Source organism: Trachurus japonicus, chromosome 23 (genome assembly GCF_045865225.1).
Source record: "Trachurus japonicus isolate A0001 chromosome 23, Traja_1.0".
NCBI lineage: Eukaryota > Metazoa > Chordata > Actinopteri > Carangiformes > Carangidae > Trachurus > Trachurus japonicus.
Window position 1 is genome coordinate 2,804,964 of NC_140929.1, and position 12,064 is coordinate 2,817,027.

General features: G+C 45.0%; 1 protein-coding gene across 9 annotated transcripts in view; it reads left to right on the plus strand.

The window, feature by feature from the left end:
- shank3b (SH3 and multiple ankyrin repeat domains 3b) overlaps nt 1-12,064 on the plus strand; it is a 48,195-nt gene that overhangs the window by 31,690 nt on the left and 4,441 nt on the right. For 6 of the 9 annotated variants that reach the window (XM_085769998.1, XM_085770000.1, XM_085769993.1 and 3 more), the window contains 12 exons: nt 1-52; nt 158-233; nt 1,018-1,100; nt 1,576-1,700; nt 2,634-2,766; nt 3,305-3,385; nt 5,127-5,257; nt 5,552-5,645; nt 6,520-7,143; nt 7,796-8,083; nt 9,186-10,479; nt 11,062-11,088. The exon at nt 1-52 is cut by the window's left edge and continues 62 nt beyond it. In XM_085769998.1, the coding sequence (XP_085626124.1) occupies nt 1-52; nt 158-233; nt 1,018-1,100; nt 1,576-1,700; nt 2,634-2,766; nt 3,305-3,385; nt 5,127-5,257; nt 5,552-5,645; nt 6,520-7,143; nt 7,796-8,083; nt 9,186-10,479; nt 11,062-11,088 (3,008 nt within the window). Of the gene's footprint in view, nt 53-157; nt 234-1,017; nt 1,101-1,575; nt 1,701-2,633; nt 2,767-3,304; nt 3,386-5,126; nt 5,258-5,551; nt 5,646-6,519; nt 7,144-7,795; nt 8,084-9,185; nt 10,480-11,061; nt 11,106-12,064 lie in introns of all 9 variants that reach the window. The other 3 variants (XM_085769997.1, XM_085770002.1, XM_085770001.1) reach the window with 2 other exon arrangements.

Consider the following 12,064-nt stretch of genomic DNA (forward strand, 5'->3'; position numbering starts at 1 on the left):
CCTGCCGAGTGCGTTGAAGAAGTTCAGATGAGACAGTACGACCCCAGACTGGGTAACAACAACTACATCCCATAATAATTAACATAGTAAATATACAATATATAACACTGATAATCTATAGTATGTAACTTTAATGTCTGCCGTGTGTTTATTTCAGAGACGAGGGAGGATCGGACCAAGAGGCTGTTCAGACATTACACTGTCGGTTCCTATGACAACTACACCTCCTACAGGTAAAACTGCAGCACTGCACCTGCAGCACAGGCGATACACCCACCACGGTTATTAATAATCAATATTTTACCAATTATAATGAATTTAAATTCCATAACCAGATTTTTTTTAAAAACATCTTAACCATAAAATGACAATAAAATACAGTAAAGAGCAGAAATACTGTAAAACAAACATCCAATGACAGCGCAGCTTTAAAAACCTTTAAATCTGATGTGTAGTTCAGATCCTACAGGAAGTCTCTATCTGTCACACTACTATTAATATTAATGTTTAGATCAATACAATGTATTATTATGTATTATTTATCATGAACTGTTATTATTATGAGCTTAAGGGAAAATGAATTCCCTCCAGGATGTAAATAAAGTGTCTCTCTAGGGTTAAATGTTATATCATTTATCCCACTTGTGGGAAATTCACTCATTTAAGTACAAAAATATAAATGGAAAAGTATGTTACAAACATATATTTACAGTGTTTCTTTAGTTGTTGGAAATCTTGCACCGTATCTGAGGCAAGAATAAGAATAAATGTGTGATAATGTAGTATACTATTTATATATATATAAACTGTATATGTAAACATGCCAAAGCCTTCAAATGTATCTATCTATCTATCTATCTATCTATCTATCTATCTATCTATCTATCTATCTATCTATCTATCTATCTATCTATCTATCTATCTATCCATCTATCCATCTATCTATCCATCTATCTATCTATCTATCTATCTATCTATCTGTCTATCTATCTATCTGTCCATCCATCCATCCATCAGTGACTATGTGATCGAGGAGAAGACGGCCGTGCTGCAGAAGAGAGAGAGCGAGGGATTCGGCTTCGTCCTCAGAGGAGCTAAAGGTAGAAGCAGAGGGATGAGTGGATGAGTGTGGATGGACGGATGAACGGAGGAGTGGTGGGTGTCTGGAGGAGTTGAAAGAGAGAGAGAGATATTTAAAACGCTGAAGTCTTCAGAGGCCGAGCTGTGAAACTCCTCGTTCTGTTTCATAATGACGACGACAACGGATCACGGAGACGAACGGAATCTATTGATTATTAGAGAATTATTTTATTATATTTTGATTCTTATTTTTACTCTTCACACAGAAACACAAGCACACCTCCTCATCTTTTAATCATTTTAACCTTGTTTTGATTATCTCAGCTCTGTTTTACAAGGCAGATGACTCAAAATACTACATTTCCCATGAGCCTTTGCTGTGAATTCGACCAATCTCATAGCAGAAGACTAAAAAATACCAGAATAAAGCATTTATGTGTGTGTGTGTGTGTGTGTGTGTGTGTGTGTTTTCTTCCTGTGTGTGTGTGTGTGAAGCTGAGACGCCCATCGAGGAGTTCGCCCCCACGCCGGCGTTTCCTGCTCTTCAGTACCTGGAGTCGGTCGACCAGGGGGGCGTGGCCTGGAGGGCGGGGCTACGGACAGGAGACTTCCTCATAGAGGTAGTAACATGACTCACCTGCAGTATTTAACAGTGTTAAAGGAATACGCCAACATTTTTTTTTTTCATGTCTTGCCTCACTCCCGAGTCCATGACCAGCAGATAGACACCATCCTTTCAACTGTGCGTGCAGTAACAAGGGAGATAGAGCCGTATCGCCGTAATTAGCTTAGCTCAAACGCTGGAAGTGTATGGGTAGTGTTAGCCTGCCTCCACCTAAAGTCATCAGAGAAACTCTTCAGCAACTCTAAACGGAAACCAGCGGGCCGATCTTCGTCTCAGAGCTGACAAAACTCTCCGGTAAGGCATCTTGAGCGGTCAAATGCCGCTAACGGGACGAGATCGGTCAAAACGGAGGGTTCAAGCAAAGACGGTTTATTTTGGTTCAAGCTAGCTACATCGAGGGTAGGTTAGCTTCCTATTTCAAAGTAAAAGCACAAATTCTGTCGTCATGGTTTTCTGTATGTAAAGGGCACGGGTGTTTTATTTTGTGAAAGTAACCGGAAGTGCGTTGGTCACAACGGCTAGCTTGAGTAGCGCTGAATTCGTCCCAACAAAATAGTAAACAGCTGGTATTTAGACAAATTAACGACACACTGCTGATCTAAACGGCTACTTTCTCACCTAAACATGTTTGAAATGTTGATAAAGTGACATATTTACAGAGTTTAGAGCTAAAATGAAATCAGCTTCTCACTGCTGATTTCAGCTCGGGTAGGAGGCAGGCTAACACTACCTATACACTTCCAGTGTTTGAGCTAAGCTAATTAGCGGTGCGCCAGCTCTGCCCGTATCTCCCTTGTTACTGCACGCACAGTCGGAAGGATGGTGTCTATCTGCTGGTCATGGACTCGGGAGTGAGGCAAGACACGAAAAAAAATGTTGGCGTATCCCTTTAAGATTATTTAATTAAACCTTCTGTGTGTGTGTCCAGGTGAACGGCAGCGACGTGGTGAAGGTCGGTCACCGTCAGGTCGTCTCTCTGATCCGACAGGGAGGAAGTCGTCTGCTGATGAAGGTCGTGTCTGTTTCCAGGAAGTCGGAGTCGAACCTGATCAGGAAGAAAGGTCCGCCCACTTTTACCCCGATTTATTCTTTTTTTTTTTCACTTGTTTATTTATCAATCAATTTGTTTCTTATTATAGATTTAAACTGAAGTGATTCGTCATAATCTGTGAATATTGACATTTAGCAGTGGCCATGTTGTTTCATTGTTTTCCTTTAAAGGAAAATAATGTTAAAAATGGCTGCACTGTGTTTGTGTTTGTGAGCTGGAAGTCGTGCTGATGATGTTATTATTTGAGTTTTCGAGCAAAAATAGTTTATAGTTAGGTAATAGTTTGATAGTTTTAGTTTTAGTTATTTATTTAAAAAAAATAAATCAGCTTTTTTGTTTTACATAATAGTGTCGTCCATTAAAACAAACACAGGAAACGACCTGAGGCCTCTGCATCTGAACATCTGATGTCACATGTTAGTTCACTGTCGTCTGGGTCACTGTCCACTGACCACACACACACACACACACACACACACACACACACACAGACACACACACACACTCTCTGTGGTCTCACTCTAAGCTGATTGGTTCTCTCCTTGTAGCCCCGCCCCCTCCAAAACGAGCCCCCAGCACCTCACTGACGCTCCGGTCCAAGTCCATGACCGCTGACCTGGAGGAGATAGGTAAAACAAACACACACACATGCACGCACGAACACGAACACACACACACACACACACACACACACACACACACACACAGAGACACAGAGTTGAGTCCGGCTGTAGGAGTGTGTGTTGTTGACCTTTGCTCTGTCTGCAGCCAGGAGGAGACGTTTCGGTGAGTGAGTCACGTGGACCTGACAGGTTGATGTGTCGGTGGCCTCGGTGTTAATGTGTGTGTCGTTGTGTTGTTGTGTTATTGTGTTGTTGTTTTGTTTTGTTATGAACCTGGCATGACGATGGACTGATGTTGTGAAGACAGCATGAAGTTTCAGACCGGGACGTAGCCGAACACGTCGGTCGGTCGTTCAGTCGGTCGGTCGGTCGAGGTTTAAAGTTTTCCGCCTTGCTTGTGTTGATCGATAAGAAGACATAAAAAAGAAAAAGAAAAAAGAGAATCTGCTTTGTTGTGACATCACAAAGTGACAGGAAGTCCTGACGGCTGGTTTTAATTAAGGCTCAGTTTCTGAATACAGGCTGTGTGCATTTCTCTGTGGACTGAGGCTTTGATACTTTCACATATAGAACCTAGAGCTGCTTTATAATCACACTACACATGGACATCTACCTTTACACTGTATGGAGCTTTAACACAAACATCTACCTTTATACTGTATGGAGCTTTAACACAAACATCTACCTTTATACTGTATGGAGCTTTAATACAAACATCTACCTTTATACTGTATGGAGCTTTAACACAAACATCTACCTTTATACTGTATGGAGCTTTAACACAAACATCTACCTTTATTCTGAAGGAGCTTTAATACAAACATCTACCTTTATACTGTATGGAGCTTTAACACAAACATCTACCTTTATTTTGAAGGAACTTTAACACAAACATCTACCTTTATTTTGAAGGAGCGTTAGCACAAACATGTACCTTTATTTTGAAGGAGCTTTAATACAAACATGTACCTTTATTTTGAAGGAGCTTTAACACAAACATGTACCTTTATTTTGAAGGAGCTTTAACACAAACATCTACCTTTATTTTGAAGGAGCTTTAACACAAACATCTACCTTTATTTTGAAGGAGCTTTAACACAAACATCTACCTGGGTAGAGTCAAGTTGTGGTGAGTTTTTGCAGCATATGAGGGACAAAATATTTCAAAAGTACTGATAAATAAATGTAGAAATAAATAATATAATACATAAATACAAAGTAAAAACCATTTTAGTCATGACAAATGCTATTTCTGAATTTTTACATTATTTATCTGTTTGTGCCGATTTACATTTATTTATTTATATTATTTCCACATCATTCATTCATTTATTGATCTGTAGGCTATATTTACACATTTATTCATTCAATTATTCAACTTATTTCAAGAGTTATTTATGTATTTCTACAATGTATTTATTTACTCATTTATTTATTTGTACTATTTGTCATTTTTGTCCTTCATAGCAGTTTAAGAGTAATAGTCAATAAAATGCTCGTTGCCGTGGAGACGAACATGACATCAGTGTTGCTATAAGACTCTGGCTACGACCCTGGTGATTGATGGTAACCGATGGTGACGGATGTGAGATGATGATGTTACGATGTTGTCATGTTGATGTTATTGTTGTGATGCTGTGATGTAACCAGGCTATGTGTGTGTTTGTGTGTGCGTTTTTGTGTGTGTGTTTGTGCGTTTTGTGTCTTTGTTGTTCACGCTGTTCCTCCTTGCGTCTCGTCCCTCCAGAGAAACTGGACGAGATGTTGGCGAGCGGTCAGCAGGAGGTCGTCCTGAGGGCGCGTCCGTCAGACGACTTCAGGGCGGCGACGGTCAAACAGCGGCCGACGAGCCGACGAATCACGCAGGCCGAGATTAATGTAAGACCAGCTTCGATTTAGGGAAACAAACACATTGGTCCTGGTGTTGCGTGTGTGTGAAATCAAATCAGAAACTACAAATTTCTCATCAACTTCTCCACACAAGTTGTAATTTTCGACTGGTGAGTCAGATTTTTCTTAAAGTGACTGAAGAAATTTGATCAGAGCGTCGATAGATTTCTTCTATTCTCTAACTTTACCAACATGTCGTCGTACAAACTCTGAGTTTCCCACTGTGAGAGCAGCTCAGAGGTTACATGAGGTCATTGTGGGTTTGTGTGTGTGTGTTTGCAGTCCCTGTTTGAGCGCCAGGGCCTGGTTCCTCCCTCGGCCCCGGAGAAGAGCACCATGGCGTTACCCAGAGGAATGTCCAGAACTAAGAGTTTTGGTGAGACACACACACACATGGTATTACATAACCACAGGAATAGTTTCGCTTCGTTGGAAACAGGCTGAGACAATCTGCTTCTGTTCAGACTTTGTACAAAATCGTACAAAATGAAATAGCTGGAACTGGACAGATGCAGGGATATCGATGGGCCTATGTTGTATCACAAGATACAATAAGGCAGTTGATCAAGTTGATACGAAGGAGTATTAGGGCCAGCCAAAAAAAAGCCAGGCAAAAAAAAAAAAAAATCCACTCCGCCCTGAGATGTAGAATGTGTTTTATAGAAGAGAAACACACATTTCAGAATCAGGACCAATGACTTGTATCATCAGAACAGACACATCCTGTGATTTTCAGCCTCGTTTCATATTTAATAAAGGAGGACAATACCTGACACAGTAATAATTTCAGCTATCAGGACGATAGAGGCTAAAACATACTACTTTCATGAAGAGTTGGAAACAGTGTTTTGTTTTACGAATGTAAAGAATGAACGAATCAGTGTTACAAAACATGAGTAGCTCTCGAGGAAAAAGTTTATGCAAAAGAAATAAAGAGTTTATGCAATGAAAGTGTCACTGTGATCAATTATCTGTCATTTATGTGATCAATATTATTTAAGGAGCACGTGAAGTACACACACACTTCACTACATGTGAATATCTGCCAATGGGACTGGGGATGGAAATTAGCCACTTGGCTACAATCCCACATATTTACATGTCAATGTCCATTAATATGTACTGTTCCCATTTTTAAAAAAATAAATAAATCTGAATCTGAATCAAATTCATCTTATGTTCAGTGTTTCTGGATCAGTGTATTTGTTTGGTTTCTTCCTATCCTAACGTCTCCGTGGTAACCACGACAGGCACACCTGACGACGACCGGATCACGGCTCTGATCAATGAGAGTCGGTTTCCACGGAGCTCCTCGCTGACGGACAGCTTCATCCCTCCTCCCCCTCAGACGGCTCCTCCTCCTCCCCCCTCCGCCTCCTCCTCCACCTCCTCGCTCTTCCTCCTCGACTCCGGGCCGCCTCCCTCCTTCCTCCCGCCTCCCCCGCCGGCGAGGGGGGAGGGGCTAACGCGCTCCAGCTTCAAGCCGGGAGCGGAGCCGCGGCTGCAGGAGCTCTCCGACGCGCCGGCGAGGAGCCACGCCCACGCCGAGCGGCAGAGGAAGGCGAGGTCGATGATCATCCTGCAGGACACGCCGCCGCTGCAGGCTGACGCGCACGCCGCTGCTGCCGCCGCCGCCGCCACGCACACGCTGCACACCGCCACACACACGGCCACACACACGCTGCACACCGCCACGCACACCTCCACACTGTCTCTCCACAGCACCAGCCCCGCCCTCGGCCACTCACCGCTGTCACGCCGCCGGGGTCGACCGATAGAAAACCCTTACGCTAACGTGGGACAGCAGGCTCCGCCCACAAAACCACAAAGGAGGAAGTCACCTTTGTTGAAACAGCTTCCTGTAGAGGAGCAGGGTTAGGATCGTTCACACCTGTTGTCTCCATGATATTATGATCTGATGTCCTGAGTGCATCATGGGAAGTTTCATGTGTAGCTACATATGCAGAAACTAAATATGCAACGTTAGCTGGTTGGTTTAGAAAACACAAGTGTTTGGTAAATTCTGAACTACCCTTTTAAGACACCGAAATGTTGACATACACCTATGTATAACGTCTTATCTTTGTTGTGTCTGTCAATTATCATCAAGTTAGCCAGATAGCTTTGCTAGATGCTATGATAAGCATCGTCTGCAAAAATGGGCAATTAATTCTGGACTTGTTTGTTGGTCCATCTGTCTTAAAGCATTTTGGGTTGCTTGTGTAGCACTTGCAGTACCAGGTTGTTGGGTGTAGACCAGTGCAGTGGGAAATACTAGCATACTTGACCAATTAATGAGGTTGGTCTTTGCAAGAAAAGTCCCTGAACCGTAAGAAAAGACCTGCACCCTGAGTAGGGAGGGAACTAGTCCCTGTTTTTTCCTCTGGTGGAAACGATTCGTTGTACCATAGCTGTACAAAGAAGGACAATGTACCATTATGTGCTCAGGATTGAGGAACAAATTCAGTGCCATAGCTTCCTATCATCTGTCCAGTCAGACTGAAGCTTGTGTGTTTGTTCCTTTAGGACTCAGAGATCACGATCCTACCAAGTTAGATGTATGCGGACCGGGCAGTCCCAGCAGGGCAGAGCTGTACCAGCAGCAGGTTCTTTCAGAGCGAGCTCGGGTGCAGGGCCGCCGGTCATCCCTCTTCCTGTCTGTTGAGGGGTCGGGGTCAGAAAACCAGGCACCGCCCCTCCTGACTCAGAGCCACTCAATGGACGACCTTGGCGAGCTTCCTCCTCCTGCCCCAGTGCTATCGCCTTCACCGACACCTCACACCTTTCTCCATCCACTGACAGGAAAACCTCTGGGTAAGTCCCGCAACAAAAACTTCAGGATCTAATCAAGGACGGACTGCAGAATTATGTTTGAGTCAATGGCACCAGTCAAGTAACAAGTAACAAGTAGTCAAGAAATGTAATCTCTAATGGACAGTTCCCAAGGGACATTCGATTGCCGGTGGTTTGTTGTCCAAGGACAGATTCTTGAGGTACTCCACAAAATCCTAGTTGAGTACCAAGGACAGATCATTGAGGTATTCCACAAAATCCTAGTAGAGGACCAAGGACAGACCCTTGAGGTACTCCCCATAATCCTAGTAGAGGACCAAGGACAGATCCTTGTGGTACTCCCTGAAATCCTACTAGAGGACCAAGGACAGATCCTTGAGGTACCCCACAAAATCCTAGTAGAGGGCCAAGGACAGATCCTTGAGGTATTCCACAAAATCCTAGTAGAGGACCAAGGACAGATCCTTGAGGTATTCCCCATAATCCTAGTAGAGGACCAAGGACAGATCCTTGTGGTACTCCCTGAAACCCTAGTAGAGGACCCAGGGCAGACCCTTGAGGTATTCCACAAAATCCTAGTAGAGGACCAAGGACAGATCCTTGAGGTATTCCACAAAATCCTAGTTGAGTACCAAGGACAGATCCTTGAGGTATTCCACAAAATCCTAGTAGAGGACCAAGGACAGATCCTTGAGGTATTCCACAAAATCCTAGTAGAGGACCAAGGACAGATCCTTGAGGTATTCCACAAAATCCTAGTAGAGGGCCAAAGACAGATCCTTGAGGTACTCCACTAAATCCTAGTAGAGGACCAAGGACAGATCCTTGAGGTACTCCACAAGGTTCTAGTAGAGGACCAAGGACAGATCCTTGAGGTACTCCACTAAATCCTAGTAGAGGACCAAGGACAGATCCTTGAGGTATTCCACAAAATCCTAGTAGAGGACCAAGGACAGATCCTTGAGGTACTCCACAAGGTTCTAGTAGAGGACCAAGGACAGGTCCTTGAGGTACTCCACAAGGTTCTAGTAGAGGACCAAGGACAGATCCTGAGGTACTCCACAGCTCAGAAGGAGTAACAATAAACTGTTTGTCAACCTTTTCTCTCCATCCCTCTCTTTAGACCCTTCCTCTCCACTCGCCCTGGCTCTTGCTGCACGAGAACGAGCACTCACTGCCCGAACACCGAGCCCCGAGCCTCGGACTAAACATGCGTCTGCCTCCACCACGCCCATTCCCACCCCAGCTGCCAGCCCTGAGGGCAGACACAAGCGCACCCCTCTGGTCACTCCACAGAGCAGCCCTGAGCCCCGATCCAAGCGCACCACCCCACAGACGAGCCCAGAGCAGCGCACCAAGCGCACCACTCCTCAAACCAGCCCCGAGCTGAGGCATAAACGTATAACCCCGCCCCTGTTCCCCGATGGACAGGTGGAGCGCCCCGAAACAGAAGGGGGAGTCACATCACCTGCCGGGCCGTCACCCGAACGTTGGAGACCTTCCCCTTTACCGCCGCTGGCCACTGAGAGTCACCCTGCTCTGATTGACAGACGCAGAAGCCTCACAGTGGGCAGCTCAGAGGAGGAGGGCGGGGCTTACACAGTGACACTCCCACCAGCATTGTTGTCGTCCAGCGATGAGGAAACCAGGGAGGAGCTGCGCAGGATTGGTCTGGTGACTCCTCCCCCTGCCTTTGCTAGTCCTCCTCCTCCTCCCCCATCCTCGCTCACCCTGTTGCCACGACGAGGTGGGGAAGGAGGAGGAGTTGAGAGTGGTCCTGACTCCCTGGGTAGACGAGGAGATGAGGAGGAAGGTGGTGACGAACGGCTCCATGACAGCTCCTCCTCCCCCAGCTCACTGCCCCCCTCCATCACTCTGGCCTCCCCTCCTGCTCCGTCCTCCCCCTCCTCCCCCCCTGCTGCTCACCCATCTCCCTCCTCCACCGCCACCTCCCCATCCGCCCTGAAACCTCGCCTTCGCTCTCCGATTGGTCGCGGACGCTCGGCGCTTCGGGACCCGCTGCTGAAACAATCCTCAGACAGTGAGCTCCTCCCCTCCGCCGCATCCTCCTCCTCCCCCTCCTCGCCGCTCTGTTCCTCCCCCACTGGCATCGGCCGGCAGCCACGCTACTTGTTTCAGAGGAGGTCCAAGCTGTGGGGTGGTGGGGACGACCGCGGGGATGAGCGCCGGGGCCTCAGCCCGGACGAAGGCCGTCCGGCAGCACTGGGGGGTCAGGGCTCAGGGTCAGCTGTGGATCTGACCGGTCGCTCGGCTTCGGCTCTGGAGCTGAGCGGCAGGGCGGGGTCTGGACTGGACCTGGCCAATCGGCTACAGCTGCTCAACAAAGACAGTCACTCTCTGGGGGAGGAGCCGAGTCCCCTCGATCCTGGTCGCAGGTCTCCAGTGGGAGGTGCCAGGTACTTTGATTTGCCTCACGTTGTAAACACTAGGGGTGTCACGATTCTCCAAATGCTCGATTTGATTTGATTTTCGATTTTAGGGTCACGATTCGATTCGATTCTCAATTCTTTTTCTTTTTCTTACAGCACAGAGGCCTATATTCCATTTTCAGACTAGTCTAGTCTACAATCATTGGTTTTATTCATAACATTTTATACAGAAAATCTTATTTCAAAAGATGGGCTACATATAAGTGATGCAATTTCCATAATGTATCATATTAGGCACTAATGGTCAAATTTAAATAATTTATTTACAATATAAAGGTAGCAATCTTGTTCTCAGTCATTTGGCCCCCCAATTTTACCAAGAATGCCCCCAAAAATCATGATCCAGGGGCCAAAATTGCCCCCAAGATTTCGAAACAAATATCTATACAATATCATAATTCTCTCTTTGACTTCGATGCACGAGACCATGACGTAATTTCGATCGATTTCGATAAAAAATCGAAATCGTGACACCCCTAGTAAACACTGTGTGTGTGTATGTGTGTGTGAGTGTGTTGTAACAGAAATCTGTTGTTTGTGTTATTCCAGATGTGTGGACAGTGGAGAGAGTAAATCGTAGGTTATTATCTCTGGTAAACACATTCTTGTTATCGCTAAGAGATAATTCTCATTAGCTAACAACGAACTAACAGTCATGTTCTATGCAGACGACTAACTACTAAAAACCTAAAATTACCCTCCCTTTGAATTATTTACAAAAGGCCTCTCCTGAAAAATAAAGGTGCATAGGGGCAATACTTACATTTTATTTATTGCATATGAGCTTTAGCTTCAACACTGCTATTGCTTTTTGTGACAGAAAACCATTTTCTCAAATTTTGCTCTCAATCTGAAAGGAGTCAGCTGGTGGTGGAGTTTCAACCCTTATAGTCAAAATTGTTGGCTGATAAAAAATCTGCTGTTCATAGGTGTAACGCAGGTAAAGGCTAGAGCACTGGAATAAGAGAGTAACGACACGCATTGGTTCAATGGAAGCGCCTCCTGATGGCGGAATATGGGTATTGCAAAAGCACCCAAGAACTGACAACTCTGCATTGTTGGTGAATGAGCAAGTGTGGTGTTTTCAATAATTTAAGGACATTTATAGGTCACCCACGTTAGTAGCATCATTGAGGACCCTTTACAGATAAACATTAACACATAGGCGAGTAAAACAAACAAAAACAAAAAACAGTGAATTGAATGAATGAATGAATGTTTCAATCTACATTTTGTAATAAACAAATTATAAGTATAATTTGATATGACCAAGACACCTAAAAACAAAAACACGGCCGTTTTCATAAATTTACAAGCAAGTGGGCAACACACATACATTGGAGTGAATGGGTTTTCTGGGCGCTTTTGCAATACCCATATCCTGCCACTAGGGGCGCAAAACCCTTACCACGGGAGTCAATGGTGGTGTCGTTACTCTCTTTTACAGTGCTCTAGTTGTAACGCAGGTAAAGGCTACCATCATCTACCAATGAGAGGAGGCTTTTCTAATCGAGGCGCTGAGGTTGAGTGAAGGATCAGTCACTAACTCAGC